Here is a 27,438-nt window from a genome sequence, read left to right as displayed (position 1 = left end):
GGCCACACAACATGCCAGTGACAAACGCTGGTTAGATAGCAGATCCTTCTCCTTCCTGTTCTCATGTCTCTACCCCATGCAATCTCCTGTCAGTGGGATCATAAAGAAACAGAACAGATGAATTGTAGTGGCATTTGAAGATGGTGCTGTTGAGCAGAGACAGTGACATAGGCTGTGAGCTGCCCTGGGCAGTTCTAGGTGCTCTGGAGGCCTGAAGGAGAAACAGGTGGATAACACAGCTCGCTTTCCCACCTGCTTTCTCTCAGGCCCAATGCATCTTTAAGGCTTCCTTGCTTGGGCGAGGGTAAGTGAGAGATTGTTGCTGGATTTTAACTCTGCTCCTGCTTCCATAGAAGTTTATTGAAAAACTACTGACTTCAGGCTGTGGGAGCAGGTCCCTAATGCACATTTTAAACTAATGAAGTCTGACCCTGTGAGATGCCAAGTGAAATCAGTAGGACTTGAGGTCATTCACCAGCCCTCAAGAGCTGCTCTACAGCTCATGAGCCTTCAGTGGGTGTCTGGCACATCCTGATTTGTTCAGTAAGAATCAAGATTTCCAGTGATAAACTGGGTGAGGTGATATCGTTTATTGGACCAAATTCTTGTCTCTCTAACATCCTGGGACAAACATGGCTACAACAACACCATGAACAAGATTTCCAATGGACATTCAGAAAGATAAGAATTTGCCAACAGAAGGATCATGGCTGAGAATTTAGCAGGAAATTAAATCTTGGATCCCAGGACATTGATATGAATAGCCAGGCTATCTGGAGGACATCATAGGAGTATTAATGCATCTGACACTTAAGTTTTTGCTTTTTAAAAATCCTGAATATTCAAAACGTTAAAGCATATTTGAAATGTCCAATCAAAAGGAATTCCAGAAATATTCCTCCTCTGAAAACTGTCTTTGTCCAACGTAGTGTGGGTGGCTGTGGACCATTGTATTTTAGTCAACAAACGGTCCTAATTCATCCCTTGTGTAATTCCTTTGATTTTAATGAAGATACAACAGGGATTAATATGTCTCTTTGTATTTTGTTTGCCCATAGGTAAAGCAGATGGCACACTTTAACCCATTTTCTTGCTACTGATTAACAATAATGAATGATCTTTCTTTAAAGAGCATAACATACTCAGTTTCTCTTATTCAGCTTCCATGCTAGTAATACAAACGGTTTTCTTACTGTGCCTTTAAGTGGTGTGGCCTGCCTAAGGGAGTTGTGGGGGTGGAAGTAGACAGAATCAAGTGGCTACAGTTCTCCAGAGCATAGATTCCAAAGGAAGTGAAAACAATGGCTGCATTTTGCAGTTTGAAGAATTTTTGTGAATATGAAACTTCTAAAGTTGTCCGTTTTCAGAGCGTTTCCTATGGGAGTTTGAAATGGACCTTCCATATGGTTGTCTTCCTGTATGTTTGGTAAGTTAAAAATGACTAGATGAGCAAATATGTTTCTTATGCGGGTGATTGAATGCTTAGGACTCAGCCTTCAACAAGTACAGAGAACTTTTTCACTCTGTGCTAGAGGACCAACGTAAATCAGTTGTTTAGCTGTTTTTTAAAGGCTGATGTGTATGGTAACAGAAGGGATACTATAGAGTGGCTGTTTAGAACAGGGAGTTGGCTGCTGGAGGTATGGTCCTGCATATTCCTCTCTCATCCTCTGAATGTAGTTTATTTTCCAACTGTGCTGTCTGGTTTCATTTGCACAGTCAGTAGAGTTACCTGAGATTTACCCTGATGTAACTGAAATCAGAACCTGGCCTTGAGAGTCCAGGCTAGATCTGCTATTCAAGTTGCACAAGGGGTCACCCAGGACATCAAATCTTTGAAACAGGGTTTCATGACTATTATGTGCATAGGTCTGGATCATAAAGAGCAGATGTTTTCCTGTTTGCCTCAGACCTGGTTCTGCTTTCAGCAATAATGTTTGCTGACCAATGTCTTTTAGTTATTCATAAAATATGTTTAATTATTACAGAATGGTGCTTTTACACATTGAGCAGCTGATACCAATTTCACTGGCAATAAACTTGTAAGAAGTTCTATTGCCTAATTAAGGCACCATTTCCAAATTGTTGCTGAGAGATGTTTTCTCACACAGCCAGACTGCAGCAGCAGGACTGTCCCAAATCACTCTTCTCAAGAGAGGAAAGACTGACTGTAGAAAACACCCCAGAGGCAGAAAAAAGAGTAGATTAGGAGTGATTTTAAAACTGACAATTGGTTTAGTCAGTCACTTCACACTTACACATTTTAGACAGTTTTTCACCCCGAAATAGGGCTGACTCAGTCAACTAAATCACAGACTTGTTTGTGAAAGGAAACCCTTCTTATATGACATTATTTAATGTGGAAAGGGTCTTCTGAACTTACACAAAACTTTTAGAAATGGTCAGTTTCATGAGTTTAACCCATCACATTTGCACACTTCATGCTGCAGTGCAGAAGCAATGGATGGCAGTGACTCTTAAAAGTCAACTTTAAAAAAAATATTATAAACAAACATATTTCCTTCTGTATGTTATTGATGAGCATTAGATTATTAACAGAGTGAAAATGTTCAGGCCTATGTTTTCCAAAACGGTTAGTGATTTTGGCTGTTTAACCTGGAACTCCTGAAAGGGCTTGATTTTCCAAGGGCCGAGGGCTCAGCGCTTTCTAGAAGTCAGGCCCTTTAATGTTCTTTATTTAGGGACCCAAAATTGAGACATCCAAAACCATTAATCCCTTTTTAAACTCTTGTTCTAGACTCCAGTTTAAGAGGCACTATTTATGCCCTTTGTTTACTTTTTCCATTTCTCTCAGCTTGGACAGTGAAAATACATCAAAGGTAAAAGTTTGAAAGGCACCTAAATGACTTAGGAGTCTGTCTCATTGAAAGTCAATGGAACTTAGACGCCAAAGTCACTTAGGCATTTTTTAAAATGTTACCCTGAGACAATAGAGACACTTTCAGGTAGTGCTGCACTTTTTGGGTGCCAGAGGCTGCAGAGGTGGGGTGCGTGGCTGTTTCTTTCTTTTCAAACAACTATTTAACTGGAGTGTGATAGCTTTATATTGGCCTTAGGTTTTATAAAAACTTGTTTTTACAGCATGCAAATATTAGGCCAAGTTTAAGTTGGCGGTGACCCTTTACGAATAAAAGTAGCATATGGAAAGCCTGTTTTTACTCTAAAGAGAAGCCTTTCAGATTGACCCTTTAACACGTGAAGATGACAGCAAGCAATTTGAAGAGACTTGTGGGCTGCGATTGGTACTGCTTTTAATGGGTCCCTTGTCATGTGCCCTTTGCATGAGAGGGAATGCAAAGGGAGCTGTTTCAAGCCCCCTTGAATTAGTGGGGAACTTTACCATTGATTTCAGTGGGGCCAGGATTTCACCCTAATAGTCCACCACTACACTATACAATGTCTCTTACATACATCAGTGCAATCCCATCAGAGTCAATGGGATTGTGGTGGTATCACTGAGGGAGATGTTGGCCTGACAAATGCATTCAATGCATGATAAGATCCCAAATTCCTTGGACAAATTTAATACGGCTTTTAATTTACAGTACACTTTTTCTAATAATGATGCCAAGAAATGACTGTCATTTCAACCCATTTCAGTGGGTTCATTTGTGCTTTCCATTTTGTTTGGTTAGTTATGTGCTTGTCACCGACAAACGGTATCAGAAAAAGGACTCTGTGATCAGCTCAGTTCATACTAAAGTGAAGGGAGTAGTTCAGACTGACTCAAGAATCTGGGACACAGCCGAATACACTATTCCCATGCAGGTGAGTCTCAGTTTAAGGTCAGCACAGTATCCGACTTCCAATGATCCGTGCTGTTGCTTTGCTGGTATGCGTGTTTGTCCTGCTGCACAGTGATTTTAACAGCAACAAAGAATCCTGTGGCACCTTATAGACTAACAGACGTTTTGCAGCATGAGCTTTCGTGGGTGAATACCCACTTCTTCAGATGCAAGCATATCTTATTTAACATATCAACAAGAGATGCAGTTGTATTTGTGAGTGTGAATTAAGAAGGCTGTAAATTGGAAGCAGTAACGTTTAAACATGGAAAAAAATATTTAAAAATGTTCTTTTATGGGATTTTAAGAAACTTGATGTTTCTACCACAAATAATTTTTTATTTTAGTAGCAGAATACGTAGGAAAAAATTCAGTCCTGGTGTAATTCCACTGAAGTTAATAGAATTATTCCTGATTTACATTAGCATCACCTGAGATTCAAATATGGATCCTCCACCAGTTTTACAGTGAAAGAACTTTATTGAGTTCAATGGAGTTACTCCTGATGTATGCAGGTGTGAGTGAGATTAGAACCAGGCCCATGTGTCTTTAGTGGTGTCCCTCTGGATTAACACAGGGGGTGACTGAGATCAGAATGTGGCATATAGTATTTTATTGAGACTTACTGTTTTCTTTTCTCTCTATATAGGGAATAGACTCTTTTTTCGTGATAACCAACATAATTATGACAGAAAACCAGTTTCAAAGTGTTTGCCCTGAGGTAACTGCATTTTGTAAGTGATTTCCCACCTGCATAATGTAGCATTCTTTTGCAGAAGTAATCCATAGCAGCTGCAAACATTAATTAGTGGCTCATGACTGTGGCAATTTTGCACAAGTGAACATTGCTTTGTCTTCCTCTGCTTCTTTATTTCGTTCAGCAACATGCAACAACTAGTCTAGTTACACTCCTTTTTTCCCCTCCGCTCTTTTGCTTTTCTCAGTGAATCAACTGGCGTAATGTACCACACCAAAGACCTTGCAGCCAAACCTGCGCCTGGCTCACACTCTCCCCATGCATTTGTTCCTCTTGTTCAACACATTTGGATTCACTGCTGGTATAAAGTGCAACTAGGACTCGGAGGACCAGTGGAGTTAGAGAATTGTTGCCAGCTTCTCTGCAGTAATCTGCCGTGCTGTAATTCTAAGCTTGATCATGCTTGGGTCTTTTTCTTTTATTTCTGGTCAAAATTTGTAGCCAATTGCAGTTCTCCTATGCGTTCATTCATATAGTTATTAGAAGAGACCTGAGTTCGCAGCAATGAGTTGACTGTCATTGACTACAGCCCAGAGCGGGAGCGCGGAGCAGCTCTGGAGCAGTGAAGCTGCAGGTTTTTGCCTGGAGCTGGAGCGGAGCCAGAGCACAGTTCCAAAGCCCTGCATAAAACACATATCAATCTACTCTTGATGAGTGTGAAACAGACAAAAGTAAATTCCATGCCACTGATAGACATAGCAATATCTTACAGTACATGTCCAAGCTTGTCAAAAGATTGTATTCTATTCTGTCTGTACCCTAAATCACTGATGCCAAAGCATCAGAGTGATACCAGAGAACTTGAGAGAGAGAGAGATGGATGATAAAAACCAGCCTATTTGCTATTTGTACATTGAGGAGGCTTCCATGAGGAGAACTCAGCAAACCTGTTTATGTTCTGCAGGTCCATATGGAACAGGACCATGAATATTTTCTTGAATTCTTTTGTGGCTGCAACTTGAATCCCTCAGAAGCCTTTGGTTTATTCCGATAGTCAGTTTTTAAAAATATTTTATATGTAAAGTAATTAAATTGGTTAATCAAAATTCTCCCTGCATTGCCAATAGGATTGCAGCTGAGGAAGTGGCATGGGTGTAACCAGAACTGAATTTAATGCATTGTCCCAGAAACTCAGGGCACTTAGGAACAACTTCCTTGCATTTCCTATATAATTGGTGTGATTTTTTTTAAATCAGATTCACCGGACAAATAAATCCATGGGCTAACTCCAGTGAAGCCAAGAGATTACACTTCAGATGAATTTGTCCCATTCAGTCTTTGCTTGTACTGACCTTCTCAAAAACTGAGGTCACATTAAGCACCACGCTGAGTGAATGGTTACAGAAGAGGGCTGTACTTCCTCTGTTCTGCTTCTCACTCTGTGATCTCATCTTACTGTTTGCCATTTCTGTGCAGAACATTTTACAATCGCAATAGAGAGGTAGATATTTATAATGGTCTTTTATATTGATGTCTTTTTCAGTACCCCATTGCCAAAGCTGTCTGCTCTTCAGATGTGAGCTGCAAAAAAGGACACATGAACCCCCAGAGTAATGGTACATGAATTCCACATTCAGATTTTAAAACTCGTAGCAGGTGATGAAATGCAACTGTCTTTTAGTTAATAATTATTAGATGGTTAAAGAAATTATGAGGTACCAGCCTTGGAGAATTTGCAACTGTAGAGATAAATTCTGCTCTGAGATATACTGGTGCAACACCCACTAGCAATTGTGTATGTAGATCTATCTGACTAGGGAGATGAACTTCCAAGCACAGTGGGTGGTGAGGAGGGAGGCATAAAGACAAGAGTGGGAGATGGAAACAAAAGGAGCAGCAAGGAGAATGATATGAAATTTATATTCACTCACCTGGATTTTTTCCACTGTGGAGAATTTTAACAAAAAGGTGGAAATGGGCAGGGGGGTCACAGAGAGGGTGGCGGTGGTGGTGGGGGGATGCAAATCAGAAACCACAGTACATATAGAACCCACTCCTGCAGTGCTTTCTACAGGTGTAATTCACGTTGCATGTAGAGTGACTGCAAGATTGTAACGATGCTGGTTCTGGTGGAGCACTTCTAAAGAGTGTCAGTTCAGGGCAAATTGCTTACAGCAGAGCAGTTACAGCCCGAAGCTGGAGTTCCTTCAAACCAAACCAGACAAACAGAGAGGACTTTGGTTTTACCCCACTGGCTAACCATAAGTCACACAAGCAATTCCCTTAGTCAGTTTCCCAGTATCACCACCAGTACCACTCATTATGGGGATGAATGGTTATGAAAACCAATACCCCAGTAAAAGAAAAAGGTTCTCCTGATCCGAAAGGATCGAGCCCCAGACCCAGGTCAATATACAAATCAGATCTTACCCACAAATCACGCTGTTGCCAATCCTTTAGAATCTAAAATCTAAAGGTTTATTCATAAAAGGAAAAATATATAGATGAGAGCTAGAATTGGTTAACTGGAATCTATTACATACAGTAATGGCAAAGTTCTTGGTTCAGGCTTGTAGCAGTGATAGAACAAATTGCATGTTCAAATCAAGTCTCTGGAGTACATCCACAGCTGGGATGGGTCATTCAGTCCTTTGTTTAGAGCGTCAGTTTATAGCCAAGTTCCTCCAGAGGCAAGAAGCAGGATTGAAGACAAAATGGAGGAGTTTTCAGGGCCTTTTATATCCTCTGCCCTGTGGAAGATCACAGTAGCAAGATGGAGCCTGGAGTCACATGGGCAAACCACATGTCCATGCATGACTCAGTTCTCTACAGGTGTCAGCCATTGCTCACATGCTATCTTGAACATCCCCAGGAAGACCTCTTATGTGTATTGGAGTCTTCCAAGGTCTATTGTCAGTTAAGTGTTTCTTGACTGGGCACTTAACTTGCAAATTCCTTTCTTGAGAAGCTGACCAAACACTTTACTAAGGCTGCTTGGAACCAAAATACAAGTACATAGCCAATATTCGTAACTTCAGCTACAAAAATGATACACATACAGCTAGCATAATCATAATCAGCAAATCATAACCTTTCCATAGACACCTCACATGACAATCTTTGTACAATATTTGCTGCAAATATATAACAGTGGTTGCAACAATGATCTATACTGTTACACTTCATATTAATAATGTCACAAAGATCAAGCCCTATTTAAAGGCTGTGTTGTCTTTCATACCCTCAGAAAGGTTAATTAGTTCTAAAATATTGTCCTACCTTCTAGGACACTGATAGCCAATAGGAGTTGTCTCTGAACAGTCTTCAAGGGGAGTAGTGGGGGCAAAAGACATATCTGGCTTCAAGACTAATCTTGACAAGTTTATGGAGGGGATGGTATGATGGGATAGCCTAATTTTGGCAATTAATTGATCTTTGATTATTAGCAGGTAAATATGCCCAATGGTCTGTGATGGGATGTTAGATGGGGTGGGATCTGAGTTACTACAGAGAATTCTTTCCTCGGTGTCTGGCTGGTGAGTCTTGCCCACATGCTCAGGGTTTAGCAGATCACCATATTTGGGGTCGAGAAGGAATTTTCCTCCAGGGCAGATTGGCAGAGGCCTTGGAGGTTTTTCGCCTTCCTCTGCAGCATGGGTTCTCTGCACCTTGAGGTCTTTAAACCATGGTTTGAGAACTTCAATAACAGACATAGGTTAGGGGTTTGTTACAGGAGTGGGTGGGTGAGATTCTGTGGCCTGCGTTGTGCAGGAGGTCAGACTAGATGATCATAATGGTCCCTTCTGACCTTAAAGTCTATGAGTCTCTGATGGCATAATAGTTAGCCTGTGTTTCATTGGCTGAGTGACGTCACTCAGTATCCTGCTGACAGTGCTGTGGGTGAAGTTCTGCACTTAGCTGAACATCCTTGCTCTAATTTGCTCATGTTGTTGAATTAAGCCCTAAAAACTCTTCAATATTGTTACTCAGGCACAACTATGGAGAAAATCCTTCACCCACATCCAATGTGCAGTATTGACAGGGGCAAGGGGAGGAGTTAAGCACTGCACATGTCGTGGAAGCATGGATCTGATAACCCCTCCTACAGCTAGTTCAGCCCACAAAGAGCTCTGAGTTTAAAGCCTCTGTCCTACCTGTATGTAGAGATCCACCAATACTTTGAGGCTGTGTTATCCAAAGAATTGAGTCAAACTGTGTGTGTGAGCTCAACGATAGCTAACTTTTCTTCTGTCCAGGAATTCAGACAGGAAGATGTGTGAAGTATAATGCAACAATTAAAACCTGTGAAGTCTCTGCCTGGTGCCCTGTGGAATCAATGAAAGGTGCCCCAGTGTAAGTAAAAGTGTTCACATTTGTATGTAATCAATAAGGGCTGGATTCTGCAAGACAATAGGATCTGATGGTGCTCAGCACCTGGCAGAGGGCCCTTGGTATCTTTGTAAAACATTTGTTTCCAACCCAATTTTTATTATTCTTAACTCTTATTTTTATAAACTAAGTATCATCAATTTGCTTGTAGCGGCTTCTCTTTCTCTCTGATCTTGTGGTGAAGTAATAAATCCAAGCTTGTGACATCACAGAATGTTGCCATGAGAATAATTCTAGATGTCACAAATTTGTTATGGATTCACTACAGGCATTTTGATAATTAATGAGAATGGCAAGGAAAAATGTGGCAATCCTGATAGGTCTCCTGGGGAAACATTTGCTAATTCTGACAGTGGGTCAGTCCAAGGGAAGTCGTGAAAGGCCTAGTGCTGGTAACATGTAAAACTGGACTGAACTAAGCTCTATAAAATATACTGGAGTAGACTATAGGACCTAGTAGCTCTCTTCCACATCTAATTTGTATGATCCCATGATTGTAAAGTGTTCTGTGATGTAAGGGTTCCACTTTAACATGTAGTTACTCATTTGTATCAGGCAAAAAATGTAAATATGGTTATAATAAAACATTTGATTTCATTCACATGTGCAATGCAAAAGTATTCTCCACCTGAAGCCCCAGGATATAATATTGCTTCTACCAAACCCTGATATGTTGCAGCTTTTGAACTACGTCTCTTGTGCTAAACTAGGCCTTGCTGCTTAGAAAAGATATAGAGGGCAAATTCTCTGTTAGAGTAAATTGGTGCAGCTCCTTTGACTTAAATGGAGCCGTGCCATTTTACACTACCCGTGTATTTAGACCATGATATGGTTTTGCTCTCTTCTCCCCTCACTACCACTGCGTGTGGTTTGGTGGGCTTACCCACAGAGAACAGGCTAGTGTTTATTAGTCCATCTGCTGAACTGATGTGTCCACATGACAAAACCCAGCAGTCCAATTAATATCGATTTGCCCACTTGTTGGCAGTTCCAGCAGAGATACCAAGGACTAAATAGGCCAGGGAAACTAAACTCTCCTAAAATAAAACTAAACATATCCCATGGGGTAGGCCCTCCAGGTTGCGAGGCAGGCATAGGGGAAGCTGCCAGTGCTGTCTTTTCTCCATTGATAGAGGATCCCACGACTGGCTTAACTCTACTCTCCTTGAAGTCAGTGGTAAAAGTCTCATTGGGGGCTGAGGCCTGAGCCCTTTTGAAAATGCCACTTTAGGGCTCCAACCCCGCATGCTGCTGAGTACTCTCAATTCCTATTGGCTTCAATGGAATTCGAGGCTGGTTAACACCTTGCAAGGTCAAGCCCCAAATTTACATAAAAAATCAAGAGATTTCTTGTGATGGTCATGCAGGGCAGCTTAATGAACACTCAAGTTGTTAAACCTCTTGGTTTTTTTCCAATGTAACTTCAGTGAATATTTAATATTTTCAAATGTTGCACTGCGCAAGCTGGTAGCTGAACGCAGCAGGAAAGAGATTTTGCCTTTATTTAGCTTGCACAATTGGCAGAGTGCCCATATTGTTGTCCAATTTTCCTCTAATGTATCAGCGATTGGTCAGTGCCAGGAGACCAAAACCAATGAACCGATATTCGGAGCCAGAGTGGCAAATCACATGTAGGAGAATTCTTCACAAAATGCACTGGCAAGTGTTCGTGCCAGTTACTAAATGGGTAATATGAGTGTTTCTCTGCAACTTGAATGAATAAGTGAAACAACCTGTATGGAAGTCTGTAGCCTGGTGCCTTCAAATATTGACTTCTGGCAGAACAATGTTGGTTCTCAGCTATCCCTGCAATTGGCTTTTCTGTGCAAGTTCTGTGCATTATAAAGGGCACTTCCCTTTCCTTCCCTTTTGTGATGGTTGAAACTGAACAAAACTGTAACTTTTTGGCAAGAAGGTTCCCTTTCTTTTGTTTTGATTGGTCTCCAGCTCTGCAATGCCAGGCAAAGTGACCCCGATAAACTTACCTAAGGACAAATGTTTACAGCACCCTCATAGAAGAGGTCTGGAGAGATTCCCAGGTGTCTGTCCTGAAAACATAAGCAGTTTAAAATTTTTTGATTCATCTATTTTTAGTTTTTTAAAGTTCAACATACATTATTCATTTCTTGACCATTGTAAACTGAAGACTGGTTAGAAATTCTAATTGTTCAGATGATGTCCCAAAATGTTTACGTTTGAGTTGCAGCCAACACCTGCTTTTTCGATTTGCTTAGGAGAGATGCTGAAAAGTCTGTAATTGACACTGTGTGTCAGCTTGCTGAAGTATTTCCTGTCCTTGCAGGTCTTTGGCTCAGAGACTCTGCTGCTAATACAATGATGTATTAAGGAGAATGCTCCGATGTACTGTCCTTTGGATGGGTTGCTGCTTCAGGGACTTTCTAGGTGAAAATCAAAGCTCTCCTGGCCCATTTTGAAAAGAGAATGGGAGAAGCCAGTATCTTGGCTGACGTCCTCTCGCAATAAGTTATTTTTCAAAGCTAATTTTGTGCTGGTGCCAGGTTGACAATGCTGGAAGTTGAATTCCTCTATTTTTCCACCAAACAGGGATGACCTGGGCAGTAGCAGAGCAAGCTTCCTTCACAAGGTCCAGCTGATGTGACTGAACTCTGACGTGGAGGGGCCACCTCCATGGAGGAGAATGTAGTTCAACATCTCATTTTTGTAATCTGTGCTAACTGTGGTTTAAGTGTCTGTGACAAAGCCATCTGTCTACTGGGAACTGCAATGAACACACCAGCTAATTTCCCATAAGACACAGCCATCACATGATAACATCAGTCATTACTGATCAATGGCCAGATTTCAAATTAGAAATCCCTTATTATGACACCTCTACCTCGATATAACGCTGTCCTCGGGAGCAAAAAAATCTTACCGTGTTATAGGTGAAACCGCGTTATATCGAACTTGATTTGATCCACCAGAGCGCGCAGCCGCTTCTCCCCCCCCACCGGAGCGCTGCTTTACTGCATTATATCCGAATTCATGTTATATTGGGTGGTGTTATAATGGGGTAGAGGTGTATTTATTTGTATTACGATAGCATCTGGGGACCCCGGTCAGAATCAGGCTCCATTGTGTAGCTACTATACAAACAAGTGTAAAAGACAGTCCCTGCCCCCAGAGAACTGACAATTTAAGTTTATAAATAAAACCAAGAAAGCTATTTATTCTGTTCTCAACCCCCTGAGCCATCTAACTCATTGTTCTCAGTATCATGTTCTCTTACTGACAATTTTCCAGGTAATAGCAAAATAGTGTAGCATTAATTGATGTATTTAGCTAAAGGAAGATAGTTGGTTTAATAGCTTTCATTATACTTGATATGTTCCTCTTTTAGGCCTGCCATTCTGAAGAGCGCTGAAAACTTCACAGTACTAATAAAGAACAATATCCACTTCCCAAAATTTAATCACACTGCGTAAGTGCAAACATTCAGCCATCTCCTCGTAAAGAGCGGTTCTACTCCAAAAATGAATGTGTAAATAAAGCACTTTCAGTCTGCAGCTTCTCTGTGTATTTAGGGCTGTATTTGCTATGCTGAGTGACAAAATTCAGGTTTGATTTCTCTTTATTCTTAACCTTGCAGGACCCAATATAGCTATAGGACAGTAAGATGAACTCTATTCCTTCTCATGCATTAGTGACAAAATTACTAAGTTCTAATTGGCTACACCAGGGAAAACCACTGAAGGCATAGGATAACGCAAATGTCACTGAGGGAATAATTTGATCTGCAAAGCCTTTGTTACTGGTGATGATGCCCAAGAACTAAAGGACACAGCTTGACTCTCAGACCCCACATTGAATTTGCAGAGCTGGTAGTTACTAAGTCTCCCCATATTCTACTAGTAAACAGCACATTTGATCATAGGTGCCGACTTCTACTGGCACTGGTGGGTGCTCGACTCCTCTCTGCCCCCGGTCCTACCCCAACTCCACCCCTGTTTTGCCCTCTCCCATCCCCTATTCCAACTCCTTCCCCAAATCTCCAGCCCCAGAGCACCCATGGAGATGGCACCTATGCATTTGATACAGGTTCAGGGAGGAGCAATGAGCAGGGAGCCCCTCAGTAGCATTTGCAGATTTTTTTTAGGGAAGAGCTCACATTTATGTTTTCAAATAATTTGTGGTTCTTTGCAGAAGAAACTTTTCACCAAAATTGAATATTTCGTGCACATTCAACAAGATAACTGCACCAGGCTGCCCAATTTTCCAGCTGGGAGGTATTCTCCAAGCAACAGGAGAAAATTTTTCAGAGATGGCAATTCAGGTCAGTGGCATGACTTCTGCCTTCCATTCAGAACACCTCCATGGTATTTCTTTTTCATTTTAATTGTTAAATGTTGCAAACAATGGAATTGTTCCAGTTTTAAGGGCTGATCCTGGGAGGTACTGGGCACCCTCAGCTCTGCAGAGTTTAATGAGAATTGAGGGTACGCAATATCTTCTAGGATTGGGCCCATATTAATTTAATACACGTTGGATTTCGTTGTCAGTAGTTAAACAGTCTTCTCAGGCCAGTCAACTCTTTATCTCCTCAGGATTCTGTTAAGGGGCACCTTGAGCCATGTATTTGGGGGAAAGATTCCCCCACACCTCACCAAATATTAGGCTGGCACAAGAATTCTTCTGACGACCTAGCTCTGTCTACACTGGGGGTTAGGTTGGGTTAATGACGTCTCTCAGGGGTATGGATTTTTCACCCCCCCGAGAGAGATAGCTATGGCGATGTAACTTTTCATTATAGACCAGGCTCGAGGGTCTGTCTTTGCTGCTGTGAGAGGTGCGACTGCAGCATAGACATAGAAATACCTGTGCTAACTTTGATCCACTTAGCCCAAGTAACAATAGCAGTGAAGTCCTGGCAGCACAGGGCTAGCCACTCAAGCACATACCCAGGCTCCCATTGTGTAGCCCGGGCTGCTGCAGCTTCACTGTCGTGGTTAGTCAAACTAGCGAGATCAAAGCTAGCTTGGGTGTAGCTACAGTCCCACCTCTCATTGCAGTGTTGATGTACCCTAAGGCCATGTCTACACTACAAACTTTTGCTGCCGCAAGTTATGTCGGTACACAGCCGGTGCAGTTAGTTTGTGCGCATGCAAAAAACATTCTGTGCATGTTAAAAGCAAGTAAATAAATTAATGGAATAGAAGTTAACAAGAGGAAGGAACATTCATGTCTATTTTCGCTAAACTTATACCTACCATGCCTCTCACAGGTCAGTATACATGAAGCAGTGGTGGCCTTACATTCCCCTGGTGTGGAGTGGTAGGGGTAAGGATGCAGCCCCTGATGCCATGTGGAATGTTGGCGGGGGTTTAGGGAGCTGCTGTAATTCAGTTCTCCACGCACTGCAAAGGGAGGCGAGCCTGGGGTTGCTGACGCTGTAGGTCCATAAGAGTCTGCAGCATCTGTGTTTGCTGCTGGAGAGGCCCATTACGTCCTGGTGCATCTTCCTCTCCTTTTCCTGCTGGGACTCCTTGGCCTTTCTCCCATCCACTCTTAATTAATCAATATTATTAATACAAAGTCTATAGATCAGGCTACAATTGTCACCAGAGTGGTCAGTGTCAGGCTTTGTGGGACAGCTGCTGGAGGACTGTTAGGGTCAGTTGACATAATGCATTGACCTCAGTACATCTACCATGGCTCAACGCCACCCTGGGAAGTGGTGTTACTGCGTTGCCATAACGGGGCACTTACATGTTTGAGAGACAAATTTAAGTGTAGACATGTGCGCAGCTCAGTCAATGCAAGGCGCCTTACGTCAACCTAACTTTGTAGTGTAGAGCAGGCTTCTGCCTCCAGCACCTCTGTAAGATTGATAATTACAGATGGGTGAAATGGAGATACAGAAATATGATGTGATTTGCTCAGAGCCAGAAACCGAACCCAGTTCTCCTGAGGTCCCGGTCTGCAATACCTCAAAGCTGCAACATTCAGCTCTGGATCCCAGATCCCCTGCAAAATTAATGGGAGTTTGCATTTGGGATTTTAGTTTGAGCCCATCTTTATTTTAATTGAATGAAATGGCAATCAGAAAGCGGCAATGAAGTTGGAGTTTTTGTTGGTAGGATGAGAAATTGTCAAAAAAATAAGAGATGCCTTAAGAATCTGAATGAATTCTAGCTTGTAGTTAGTTTGATCCACACAGTTAATTAAGTCACTTAGGAGGAAGTCTTTGCTAGAGGTAGAAATACACCTTAAGTATAAGTGTATTTATAGGTGTGATTCTGCCACGGGGCCACATTGAAATCTCCTCTCATTTCAATGGGAGTTTGGTGCACAGAGCAATTTCAGAACCAGGCCTGGCACAGTCTTTTTTTGTGTGTGTGTGTGTGTGTGTGCACTCCTGAATGCATTTCAAGTGTGTTTTCCCTTTCTGTGTCAAGGGCGGAATCATGGGCATTGAGATTAACTGGGACTGTAACCTGGACAAATGGTTCTACCGCTGCAGTCCAAAGTACAGTTTTCGTCGCCTTGATGACAAAACAACGACTGAATACCCTGGTTACAACTTCAGGTAAAAGATATTTTTAAAATCGTACGTAGCAAAGCAGCGTATTGTCTGTATTGCTTGGGTGATATGGATGTGCAGGTGGAATCCGAGGGGTTTGTGGCTAGAGTGTTGGAGCCCTGGCTGTTATTCTTGACTATGCCACAGGTTTCTGCTGTGATCTTTCTTTTTGATAATAGCCAATGTTGTACTGATGAACCTAACTTGCATGCACAGTTACTACAGTTGCTTGTGCATTAGCAGTTGGACTCGTCACACACACAACCACTCATGCATGCAACTGGTCATTTGTGCTTACATTTACCAAGGCTATGTGCACGGTTCTAGTGAATGTATGTGCAACTTAAGATCCGAATCCTGCCAGCTGTTCCATGCAGATGGAGCTTTGCTTGTGCATGGAGCTCCAGTGGGTTTGAATGGAGTTACCATAGTGCTTAGGAGCCCCAGCCATGGGCCAGCACCCCATTGTGCTGGGTGCTGTACAAACACCAAACAAAAAGAGCTTACAATCCAAGACAAAAGGCAACAAGTGGATACTGCCAGACAGACAGACGGGGGACCACAAGGAAATCATGAGACGGTGCGGATCAGCATGGTGGGCAAGTGGTTTCAGTGTGATGGAATGCAAAGTGTCTTATAAAATTCAATCAGTAGATGGTACAGTGTGTAACATACCGTACCTGAGCAGGTAACAGCCATACCTGGCAGTGCTTTAAAATATCTTAAAGAGAATTTGTCTTGTGTATTGCTCTCCATGATGGGCCCTCTGTGGCCAGTCCAGATCTAGGACAGAAGCCTAGTAGCAGCTTTCCAACCTACCATGTGCAAGGAAGACATGACATGACCTGAGTAAATGACACCAGCGCCCTAAGTGTTGTCAATATTTTTGTAGACATCACAGAAGGGTTTTGAAGGAGGACAGCAAGGTCGCTTTGTGAATGTTCATGTTTGTTATCAAATGAATGGGCAGTGTCAGAGCACCTAGGCAGGAGGGCACTTTATAAAGAACATTATTTTAATATATAAAAACACAGATCTGTAGCGAGATCATTTTGCTACAGTTCAGCACAGTTAGCTCTGCTCAAGGGAAGCCCAGCCCTGGAGTTGTGGAAGTGTGGCTATTCAGGGCTTAAGAAACATAGAATGGCATGCCTGTCTGGGGAAGTTTACGCATTGCCAGCTCATGTGATGACTGGCTAGTGCTACTGCTGTTCATCAGTTGCTTCCATGAGCATCGAAAATCCCCCACAGCCCCCAGCACTTTCTCAAAGAATAAAAACAAAGGAAGAAGAGCATTTGTGTGCAGCAGTTTAACATAGAATCATAGAATCATAGAATCTCAGGGTTGGAAGGGACCTCAGGAGGTCATCTAGTCCAACCCCCTGCTCAAAGCAGGACCAAACCCAACTAAATCATCCCAGCCAGGGCTTTGTCAAGCCTGACAATTCCACTACCTCCCTAGGTAACCCATTCCAGTTCTTCACCACCCTACTAGTGAAAAAGTTTTTCCTAATATCCAGCCTAAACCTCCCCCTCTGCAACTTGAGACCATTACTCCTTGTTCTGTCATCTTCTACCACTGAGAACAGTCTAGATCCATCCTCTTTGGAACCCCCTTTCAGGTAGTTGAACGATGTGTAATTTAAAATTACAAAGCAGGGCAGTGAGTCGTTGGATTGGTTAGATCCTAATAGCAAATTGGCCCGACGAGTCTGACAAAGCTAGTTAAAACAAGAAGAAAAAGAAACCCTGCACAAAATCCACTTCTTTTTGGAGCATGCTGTTATTTCCAAAAACATTTACAGTTTTGAAGGAAAAAGCTCCATTGTTCTTCTCAGAATAACTCAGCCTGGGATTAATTTTTTCCTGGTGATGGGGCTGAATTCTGGTCTCAATTACACTGGTGTAAATCAGGAGTAATTCCACTGGAACTCCTCCAGATTTGCACTGGTGTAATAAGGGAGACCAGAGTCTGCCCCACAGGCACTCTTTTCCTGTGCACATGTCAGGAGAGCTTTTTCTGTAAAGATCCTGCAAAACTATTGCACATGTGAGTAAGATTTACTTATATGGTGTAGCTGCATTGACTTCAGTATGACTACTCGGGTGAGTAAGGGTTGCAGGATTGGGCCCTGCCCTCAACTGATTGTGACTGAATCAAACTAATTTTATATGTGGTAGAATGTCACATGGCAATGTGCAAAATAAAGGCTATTAAATACCTTGTGCATTCCTGGGTAGGCCTGGGGAGCAATAGGTCCTTGCAGGATGTCCAGGGAGCCTTTGTCACAGGAGAGTGGGGCTACATAAGGGTAATCTTAGGGGAATACATTTCAGGGACCTTTTTATCATCTGAGTGGGGATATAAGTTCTGGAAGTCAAGTTATTGTCCAAGGCACTGACCATGCAGACTGTTCTGTGTGGGTGAACATCAGTGCCTGCATGCAGCTCTGTTGACTTCAGCTGAGTTTCAAAGGGAGTTTTGCCATAGACTTAAATGGTATCAGGATTAGGCTACAAATGCAAAGCACTATTTGAGGTGCAATGGGCCACTGCCCAGCTGGTCATCAATGACGCTCTTAATATATCAAATCAGAGCACTAAGCTGCTGCAAAGGAGAAAGTTTCTGTGACATCCTAAGCAAATGTAAAGTGACTTCTCCTCCTGGGGATAGAAAACCTGTGTGTGGGGAATACTATCTGATCCTGAGTACATAGGTAAAACCTGAAAATATAACGTCACAGAGCTGCAGGCATGAACGCAGGCTCAGCCAAGTGCTGGCCAGCAAAACATGCCTCAGCTAGAGATCACAGAGACACTGAACGCAAGATAAGAATGTTTTGTGTCTGTGCAGCCAGGAAAAGCAGAACCCATTACACAGTGCGTTGCTGAGTGACTCATTCACTGCCTTAAGAACAGATCTCAGCAAAGGGGAAGTTAATGAACACAAGACATGGAATGCAGATGAAAAGCACATCAGAGTTCTGCAGAACTGAGATGGGAGGGGGCCGTGCTGCAGCAGGTGGGAGTGAGTGAAAGCTGGCTGATGGCTGATTTGCTGGTATCAAGGCGATGACAGAGACACTCACTTCCTGCCATGTACAGCTTTAGGAAACATTGTCTTTTTGGGTCCTACCCCAAATAGGAGCAGGTGCTCTCGACTGCCACTGACTGCAGGAAGTGGGCGGCACTCAGCACCTCTCAGGAACTCTCAGCACCTTGCAGGAGCGCGCCCAGCAGTTACAGGCAGTCCCAAGATTTCTGACGAGCCAAGTGTGGTGCTTGAATGCTCAGGAGCGGTGAGCCAAAGCCACTGGTCCTGCCTCAGGTTTTGTTCAGGCCTTAAACTTGCCCTGACAGCCATTTGCCTGACTAAGGACTGTGTAGAAACTGAGCCCAGGGGCCAGTTGCCTCCCTCTGAGGGAAGACCCGTGGGAGGGGCTAAGGGAAGAAATTTGCACAGGATTCCTCCCATGAACAGACCACGGGGCCCACACATCGATTTGAGGGCATTAGCAGGAGGCCAGGGGCACTTGTGCGAAGACCCTTTGCCTCTGTGCCCACCTATCAGCCCTGTGGCCCCCTCACCCCAACTCTCTGGCACTGGGGCTCTACTGGAGCCATGCTGACAAAGCTTCCATAGCCAGCAGCTGCCCGTGGGTCCTGCCTTTCAAGGGGGATCCCCCGTGTAAAGTGGGAAGCAGGAATGACAGGAAGATAATACAGGCAGGATTGGGTTATACTACTTCTCTCTCGGGAACTCTTTCTGCCTCTGCTGGTTGGAGCCACAGGGTTTAGGGTGAAGGGGAAACAATGCTGCTCAGCCATCCTGCTGTGTCCTTGGCAGCATAGTCACTGCAGTGCAGCAGGAGCCACAGAGCAGTCTCCTGATTGGATACGTGCAAGGAATTGAGGGAAGCATACTGCAGAGTTCAGCGACTCCCTGGCTTTGGTGCCAAAGCCAGCCAGAGCCCCACCTCCACAGTGAACCCACAGAGGGGCTTCTGTGAGATTGGGCACCAAACCATGGAGACAGCCCTCCTACCCCTCTTTTTGCTATCCGTTTTTGGGTTCCAGTGAGTTTGCCTCCTCCCGGGTAGAATATGGCCCATGGAGAGCAGTTCCAAACTGGATTGTTGGGTTGTTCAGTGGTTCTGGCAGATGTGGCTCCGGATACTGATGCGGGGCAAGTTAATTGAAACCCATGAAGGAGGGAAATCTGTATTTCCCTTGATGCTTTCATGCCATCTGTGAGATGAGCAATTAGAGAGCAGTGACAGTGCGACCTTGAATTACTTTCTCTCCACAGAGCTGACACCTGTTTACCCCACTAAAAAAATTACCGCCGGAATTACTAGGCTAAATGAATCCAAAGAGAACACACATTAGAAAATACTGAAGTAAACCGATCAAGAACAGGACAGGGCTTTCAGCAAGAGCCTGGAGCACTGACATGAGTAATACGAATGTTAGTATTGGAGCTAAGATTTTAATGTCATTGAACATTTATCAGGAAGTCTCTCAGTTTGGGTTGTTTTTTTTTAATAACTCTGCCTGATCTGCCAACTTTTCAGCATCAGGTGGGAGCGTTGCCTTTGTTCTGTGTTCACAGTGTCCCTGTTTGCTGATCCTTATGCTGGTGTTATCAGTAGAATTTCTCATGGTAATTGACTTTGGGGAGGAGGAGAAGGAGCGTTATGTAGTGGGTAGAATAAGGGGCTGGGTTTCAGGAGTTGTGGGGTCAATTTTCTCACTTCTGTAACTGGGGTGGTGTGTGACCCTGTCACAGGCAGCTACATGAGTTAGAAAGCTGCCCTTTATCCCTGAAGCTAATACTCTCATAGACACTTTGAAACAGAGCAGCAGAAAGTGATTATAAAAACCAGTGGAAGAAAGGGACCCCAAGATCTCAGAGTAGGTGCAGACAACACAGCGGTAAAAGCACTGGTGCCTGGGAGACACTTGTGTTCCCTCCATCGCCAGCTGCTAAAATCTGCTTTTCCTGTAGGTGGCTGCCTCTCTAGAGCCATTAAAAGTAACCCTTTGATTCAGGACAGCAGATCCCTTCCTGGGCATTGCTCTGATTTTTCTAAGCTTCTGTGATGGGAGCTGGGTGAAATGCTGTTCATCAATCTGTGGCAGCACTCCTGGGTCCTGGGAGAGGAAGAGCTTTGACTTCTTGGCTGAGGGTACAATACTAAACAGGCAGGAAGGGGAGGAGGAGGTAGAAACAAAACCCCATTTTATTCTCTAGCCCAGAGGCACTGAATTCCCCTGACATGATGCATGGATCCTTGTTTGGTTTTGACAGATTCGCGAAGTACTACAAACGGCCCAATGGGCAGGAGGAACGGACGCTGATCAAAGCCTATGGGATACGATTCGATATCCTCGTCTTCGGCACAGTAAGTGCAACCCTGTTTTCTCATCACCCCTGCAAACCTGTCTGCTTCCAAAAAGAAATGAGAATTTCTGGCTCTTTGGCAAAAATAACTCCAGTAATAACAACAGTGTAGCCCTTCCGGGAGGCAGCACTGCCTAGTGATTACAGCATAGGACGTGGCATGGACCTGGTTACAATCTTGGTCCTGATGGTGATTTTCTGTGTGACCTTGGACAAGTCTCTTCTGCTCTTGGTGGCTCAGTTCCCCCATCTGTAAAACGGAGGTCGTGCTTGGTGCCTACGGCAGGGCGGGGCTTGTGACACTCGCTGTTCGTAACATGCACTGAGGTCACTGGAGGGGAGGTGCTATAGAAGGGCATGGTATCATGGTTACGTACTGTCCCTGGTAGACAGTGTTTGACATCTACAAAGCACTACGGAAATGAAGGGCCTGATTTTGCCAGCGGGGTCCCCGTGGGAGGGGAGGATCCTGGGCACTTTGCAGGATTGAGTCCTATCAAATTAATCTTCAAACGAATGGCAGGACTTGGCCTTGCCATGCTGTGGGATCAGAGACCAAGGCTTGGTCCCTCATTCCTGGCCTGGCAGGTAGCACTCACAGCTCCGGGGATGAGGGAGGAAGGGGATAATGCCCTGGGGCCCTTGTTAGGGTGGAACGACGTACCCTGAAAGGAGCGCTGCTTTTTTCCTGCTGTTGGAGGCAGAGGGGAAGGAGGCTCCTGCTGAAGGGGGAGAATAGGTGAAGTGGGAGCCTTTGTGTCATTGCTTAATATTGTACAGATGAGGACTCGCTCCCTGTCTCTGGTTCCCCTTCCAGCTGGGAAGGGGACCTTGGGGAAAGCGACTGGCTCTGATTGGAAGAAGACAAGGGATCCTTCCAGCAGGAGATAGCACGGCTAAAAGGGAACCCTTAGTTCCCAGCTGGATGCAGCAAAACTACCCTTTAATTTAAACACATTCCACCTGGTTAGGTGCTTGAAGTCGGATCATGTCAGAAGAACTAGAAATCTTGCACATGACAGCAATTTGGCTGGGCCTGATCATGCAGCAATTGTTGCCGTTCTTCTGCAAATGGAAGGAAATTATCTGAATTCTCAAATGACTCTCTTCTGCTTTGCCTAAGGCTGGACGATTTAACATCTTTGAGCTGCTGGTGTACATCGGGTCTGTGCTGTCCTACTTTGGCTTGGTAAGAGATTTATTTCCTGTACTGACGGAGCTGCTTCGGGAGACGCAGTCTCATTAAGAAAATGGAATCACTGCTCACTTTTGTTTTGCATGCAGGCTCAGTTCATTATTGATTTCCTTATTACTTCATACACTTATCCCTGCTGCAAAGCATCCATCAAGGAATATTACTTCAGGAAGAAGTGCGAGTCTGCTCTGGGGCCAAAATGGGTAAGGGATGCAATTAGCTGCTTAAGTAGTAGGAAAATCCAGTGTATCGGACCTTTCATTGTGTCCTTCATCAGATCTCTGTGGATTTGTTCCCAAAACCCCACAGAGCTGTGCTCTGCAGTACCTGGAAGCTGTGGACCCAGGGCCTGAGCACCCTGAATGCTGCTCCGCTGCACAGGTCTGCTACAGCCAGGACCTTTGGCAGCTGCAGGAGGCAGGTTTCACCCTTTAGAGAGCAGTGGAAAGATGCTGTAGAGCAGTGGTTCTCACCCTATTTACCATTGTGGGCCGCATATGCAGCTCTCTGTGTGTTCTGTGGGCCACATGCACACAATATATATGCACTACCTGTATGGGCCTGAGCATGTCACATGGGCCGCAGCTGGGTAACGATTGGGTCACGGGTTGAGAACCACAGCTGTAGGGAGAGGCATTCCTCAGAGCTTCTCCCCCCTGGAACGGTTCAGGGCATTTGCATGAAAATAGTTCTGTTTCTCTCAAGTCCATCAGCTCCAGTCCACATTCAGCTCCAGCGTCTCTTCTCTAGAAATTCATGCTGCACACATCACTGTGGCATCCTGAACAGCTGAGCTTCTAGGCTGGGATTTCAAAGGAGTCCAAGGGAGTTAGGTGCCCAAATCTCAGCTCAAAATCTTACCTCTAAAGCCTTGTACAATCCATCTCTCACCTACAGCTTCAACCTCCTCTCTTCCTGCTCCCTGGGTTCCACTCAAGGCTAACACCTGACTGTTCCCTTTGTCTCCCTCACCTGCTCCCAATGCCCGACCTTCCTCCATGCTGCCCCTTATGTCAGGAACAGCCTCCCAATGAACATGCACCTTCAGAGAGATTTTTATCTGAATAAGGAATGCAAGATCTGGACCTTGAGGACCCTAGTTACGGGTCAGATCAATACAGTATAAATCCTGAGTATTCTAAATAAATACTCCAGCTGAGGATGCTAATGCCTTTTGTTGCACAGACCCTGATGTACGTGTCATATGTTGATGACCCGCACATTATTCTGGTAGACAAACCGTTGAGAACGAGTCTGCAGAACGTTAAAGGCGAGATTGTTCAGGTAAGTTCAAGCATTTACTGTTATGACTTCTTGTGGATTTATTTCCTGAGTGACTTGAGCTTTTTCTCCCTACGTTTCTAGCTAGGTTTTGGAAGGGCCATGCTTGTGATCCTGGGAAACACCTGAAGTTGACTGTGTTGGGAACTCGAGAGTGTTTTTTCTAGAGTAAAACTAAAATATCTTATTACCGCCCAGTGGGTGTCCTTAGACCTGCGTGAAACAACTTGGGATACATCTACATTGCAATAACAAACCCGTAGCACAGAATCTCAGAGCCTGGGTCAATTGACTCAGGCTTGTGGGGATAAAAATAGCAGTGTAGACTCCTGTCACCCACCGTGTCTCTCTAATATCCTGGGACTGACACAGCTACAACTACACTGCGTAGAATCCTGTCACTAATACAGTCGATCACTGAGTATAAACTTACAAAACAGATTTAAAAGAATTTTCTGATCCTGTCCCATATAGAGTGGGAATGAACAAAGAGCTCCCTGGATTCATTAGGATTCAAAGCCAGTGACCATTTGTTTTCCTGATCTGCCTCTTTACTGTTGTATTATACAGTCTTACTGCATTAAATGTGAAGCTTGAGCAGTTAGAATCAGATCTGGGAATACAGGGGGATTCTCTAATGACAGATAAGTGCAGATGTAGACACAGAGCAAAGTAAATGCTACATTTTCTCGTTTTCACTCTGACTCCTCTGATTATGTGTTTGGGAATTTTAGTTGCCGGGAGACATTGGGGCTTTTACTGACACGACCAAGCTCGCAGCACAATGTTCCAACCGGGTCCCTGTCTTAGCGAAAGCCTATGAGATGCAACCCCTTAAAAGCAAAGGGCAAACTTCTCCATCCCACGACCGCCCTTCTTGGTGCTGCTGTGGGAAATGCCACCAAACGCAGTCTTTCCGGGAGCAGCTCTGCTGCCGAAGAAAAGAAGGGGCATGCATTACAACCTCGGCTTTGTTCGAGCAGCTCGTTCTTTCCAGATCAGCACTGGAGTTTATCCTGCTTTACAAAGAGCCCTTGTTGGACTTGAATACTGAGACCCTCAATAACGAGCTTCGTCACTGTGCTTACAGACAGTATATTCACTGGCGTTTTGGCTCTGCTGAGGTGGAGAGCAGTGCCCTGATACCAAGTTGCTGCAGGTGGAAGATCAGAGAAACTTATCCCAGTGAGGATGGCAAGTATACTGGTTTAGAGAGGAAGAATTAACCTTTATTAAGCCTCTATTATATAGCTCCAGAACCACAATGCAGCTTATTTCTCACAGTTAAACCCCCTTAATTTATCTTTGGAGACATTTTTAAAAAGAAAAGCATGTGATTTCTCTGAATCCACTGCCCTATGACTGAATTCTGTATTCTGTGTTGTTAATGAGGCAGTATTAGCTAATGATTAGTGCAGGAGGCTGCGAGTCAGGAGTCTTGGGTTCTGTTCCTCACTCCACCGCTGACACTCTCCGTGACCTCGGACATAGCTTTCAAATCTTGCCCCAATTTTTGCATGCCCAGTATTGGACACCTTGGCCCTGATGTTCAGAGGTGCTGAGTACTCAGCATTCCAGCTGAAAACTAGACTGCACCAACAGCTACCTCCAGGTGAGAACCCAAACATTCAGGGAACCAAAAGTAGAGGACATTTGAAAATTTGACCTTTAACTTCTTGGTGTCTCAGTTTCTCCATCTGTCAAATGGGGATAATACCTACCTACCTTAGTAAAAGGGCTTTTGAGCCTTGGATGAAAGATGCGTTAGAACTGCAGAGTATTATTGTTTGCTCAGGCTCGGTCCTGCAAATCATTATTCATGTGAGTTGTCTGTCGTCACACAAACAGTCCTAAGGTCCAGAGAACAGGCTTGCAGGATTGAGCCCCTTGAGGGTGTATTTCATGGATAGAGTCCTGCACAAACTGTGTTGCATTTCAGATTCTTTCAGCTTTGTGGTTGATCAAATCTGTTACTAGAGGAAACCAGCTCACTTTGGGTGATGTTAGTAACACAGGAAAAGCATTTTTAACGATACAGTTATTATGTAGATAGTGCCCCTTTAAGCATAAACTCAGGAATTGAAATGGACAACATTTTTACTGCCTTTCTACCTTATTTTCAGAAGTCTTGGATCAAATTCTGCTGCCATTTACTCTGGTGCTAATTCATGATGTCATTATGATGGTATCGGTGTAACTGAGAGCAGACTTTAGCCTCATGTTTGCTGTAAGTTCATGTAGGGCCACATACCGTCCAGGATGCTCAGTTAGCTTCCCAGTGAGTTGCATAGCTGTATGCAGTCTCAGGGCAGTATATATGGCCCCGAGACTGCAGATAAATGATGGATTAACTTGTGCATTGATTCCTATTTTTTCTTGTGCTTTGACTCAATCTCACTAGCTATTTTTGCAGCAATGCGGCAAGGTGGATATTAATTAGTATATACTGGGCCAATTTCAGCTCTGCATTATTGTAAATCTGCGCAACTCCATACTTTGTGGTTTTAATTTTGTACATATTTTTAAAACTGGTGTCTGGAAAAATATTCCAGCTCTAGTTGCATTTCCAATGGTAGTATGTATTAATGGCACTGACATTCATGCGACAGCATCTCATTGCAGCTATGTATTGGGATTGTGTTATTTGTGTAATGTTGGCACTGATACATTCCTGTACTAATATATATTGGTTAGCACACTTCCTTTGCTTTTGGAAATACTGATGTCAGAACATGGAGTGTTTGTTTAGGACTGTCTTTTTAAGGACCTGTTAAATACATTCTTCTGCTCATTCTGCAACCCTTTTTATCTTGAGGTCAGTTTTGACTGAGTTTTTCCATTAATAAATACGGTGTTTAATCAATCCATAGCAGAGTGGAAGACTCTCCTTTTTTTTTGCAGTAGCATGTACGTTAAATCCCCAGCCAATCCCCTTCCCCTCTCTAGTGCTTTGTTGGACTATTATGAAAATCATTATTATTGCTACCCATATTTCGAAAACCCCATCGCCATAGTATCTGGGCAGCTGAGTGTCAGCAGGAATGTGAGCTCTTTGTTGCTGTCCTTAGCAAATCGTGGCCACTTTCAAAGCTCATAGAATCATAGAAGATTAGGGTTAGAAGAGACCTCAGGAGGTCATCTAGTCGTCATAGCTTGGTATCACACAGTGGTTCAATTGTTTGGAACTTCTGATCCATTTTGTAGGAGAGGAAAAAATACAGTAAAGGATTTGATCTAAGGGAAGAGATAAATGGTGAGCCTAAGACATCTAGGGCCCAGTTCTGTCCTCACTGTAAATGGGAGCAGAATTGGGGCCTTGCTAGATATATGTAACCGCTCAGCCAGATTCTGCTCTCACTTTCCTCCCAGTAACCCTCTGACTTCGGTGTGCTGGCACAGGGTAACGGTCGGGAGAATCTGACCCGGGGCGGGGCGGGGCGGGGCGGGGCGTGCGTGCGTGTACCAGAAGCCGTTATGTCTTGGCTGTTTAAAACTCGGTCAGCAGCAGTTGAAAGCTGAAGACGCCACTCCATTAATCTGGCCTGATTTTCTACAGTCACCTCCCCCCCACTTGCTCTTTCAACCTTTGATACTGCCCTGGTCATCTGACCCTAGTGTGTAGTGGGGTCCCCTTTGCCTTCATTGCGAAATTCTCTTTTGTATCTATTTCCATGCTCGTGGTTGCTAAACACCTCAGGGGTTTCTAGTTGAGTCTTTTCTTGGGGTAGGAGGTGGCTAGAACATGATTCAAATTCCTCAGAAAAATTAGCTGACTAAAACACTGGTAGTACTCCCACCATCTGTCTAGCACAAGGGGAGGGCTAGTCCTGATTGAGATCTTTGGGTTAAATAATAATTAGAAATTAAGGTTGTATCCACCATATTGTCCAGGGTAGGCTCTATGGATGACAGGACGATGATATCAAAGTCATTGCACAAGTGAAACCCAATTCAGCTGAAAAGGAAATGATTTTTGTTCAGACGGATGAGAACTTTGTTTTTGTTTGTTAATACAGCTACTTAACTCAAATGTTTGGGATTAAAGTTGTCTGTGTTAAATCAGCATTGCCAACTTTCGTCATTTTGACGTGAGTCTCACCGTATTCAGTGTTTATCTAAACTCCC

General features: G+C 43.8%; 1 protein-coding gene across 5 annotated transcripts in view; it reads left to right on the top strand.

Moving 5' to 3' along the window:
- Nucleotides 1-26,121, top strand: part of P2RX7 (purinergic receptor P2X 7) — an 81,743-nt gene extending 55,622 nt beyond the window's left edge. For 2 of the 5 annotated variants that reach the window (XM_044989915.1, XM_044989916.1), the window contains exons 2-14: nucleotides 1,368-1,426; nucleotides 3,657-3,789; nucleotides 4,456-4,527; nucleotides 6,047-6,119; nucleotides 8,760-8,856; nucleotides 12,254-12,334; nucleotides 13,057-13,186; nucleotides 15,309-15,439; nucleotides 20,745-20,838; nucleotides 21,961-22,026; nucleotides 22,122-22,235; nucleotides 23,218-23,316; nucleotides 24,048-26,121. In XM_044989915.1, coding sequence (XP_044845850.1) covers nucleotides 1,368-1,426; nucleotides 3,657-3,789; nucleotides 4,456-4,527; nucleotides 6,047-6,119; nucleotides 8,760-8,856; nucleotides 12,254-12,334; nucleotides 13,057-13,186; nucleotides 15,309-15,439; nucleotides 20,745-20,838; nucleotides 21,961-22,026; nucleotides 22,122-22,235; nucleotides 23,218-23,316; nucleotides 24,048-24,539 — 1,641 coding nt within the window. In that variant the 3' untranslated portion in view covers nucleotides 24,540-26,121. Of the gene's footprint in view, nucleotides 1-1,270; nucleotides 1,427-3,656; nucleotides 3,790-4,455; nucleotides 4,528-6,046; nucleotides 6,120-8,759; nucleotides 8,857-12,253; nucleotides 12,335-13,056; nucleotides 13,187-15,308; nucleotides 15,440-20,744; nucleotides 20,839-21,960; nucleotides 22,027-22,121; nucleotides 22,236-23,217; nucleotides 23,317-24,047 lie in introns of those variants that run through there. The other 3 variants (XM_044989917.1, XM_044989919.1, XM_044989914.1) reach the window with 2 other exon arrangements.
- Nucleotides 26,122-27,438: the final 1,317 nt, after the last annotated feature.

This window comes from Mauremys mutica, chromosome 16 (assembly GCF_020497125.1).
Source record: "Mauremys mutica isolate MM-2020 ecotype Southern chromosome 16, ASM2049712v1, whole genome shotgun sequence".
NCBI lineage: Eukaryota > Metazoa > Chordata > Testudines > Geoemydidae > Mauremys > Mauremys mutica.
The sequence above is the reverse complement of the archived record's forward strand: the minus strand, read 5'-3'. Positions and strand labels throughout refer to the sequence as shown.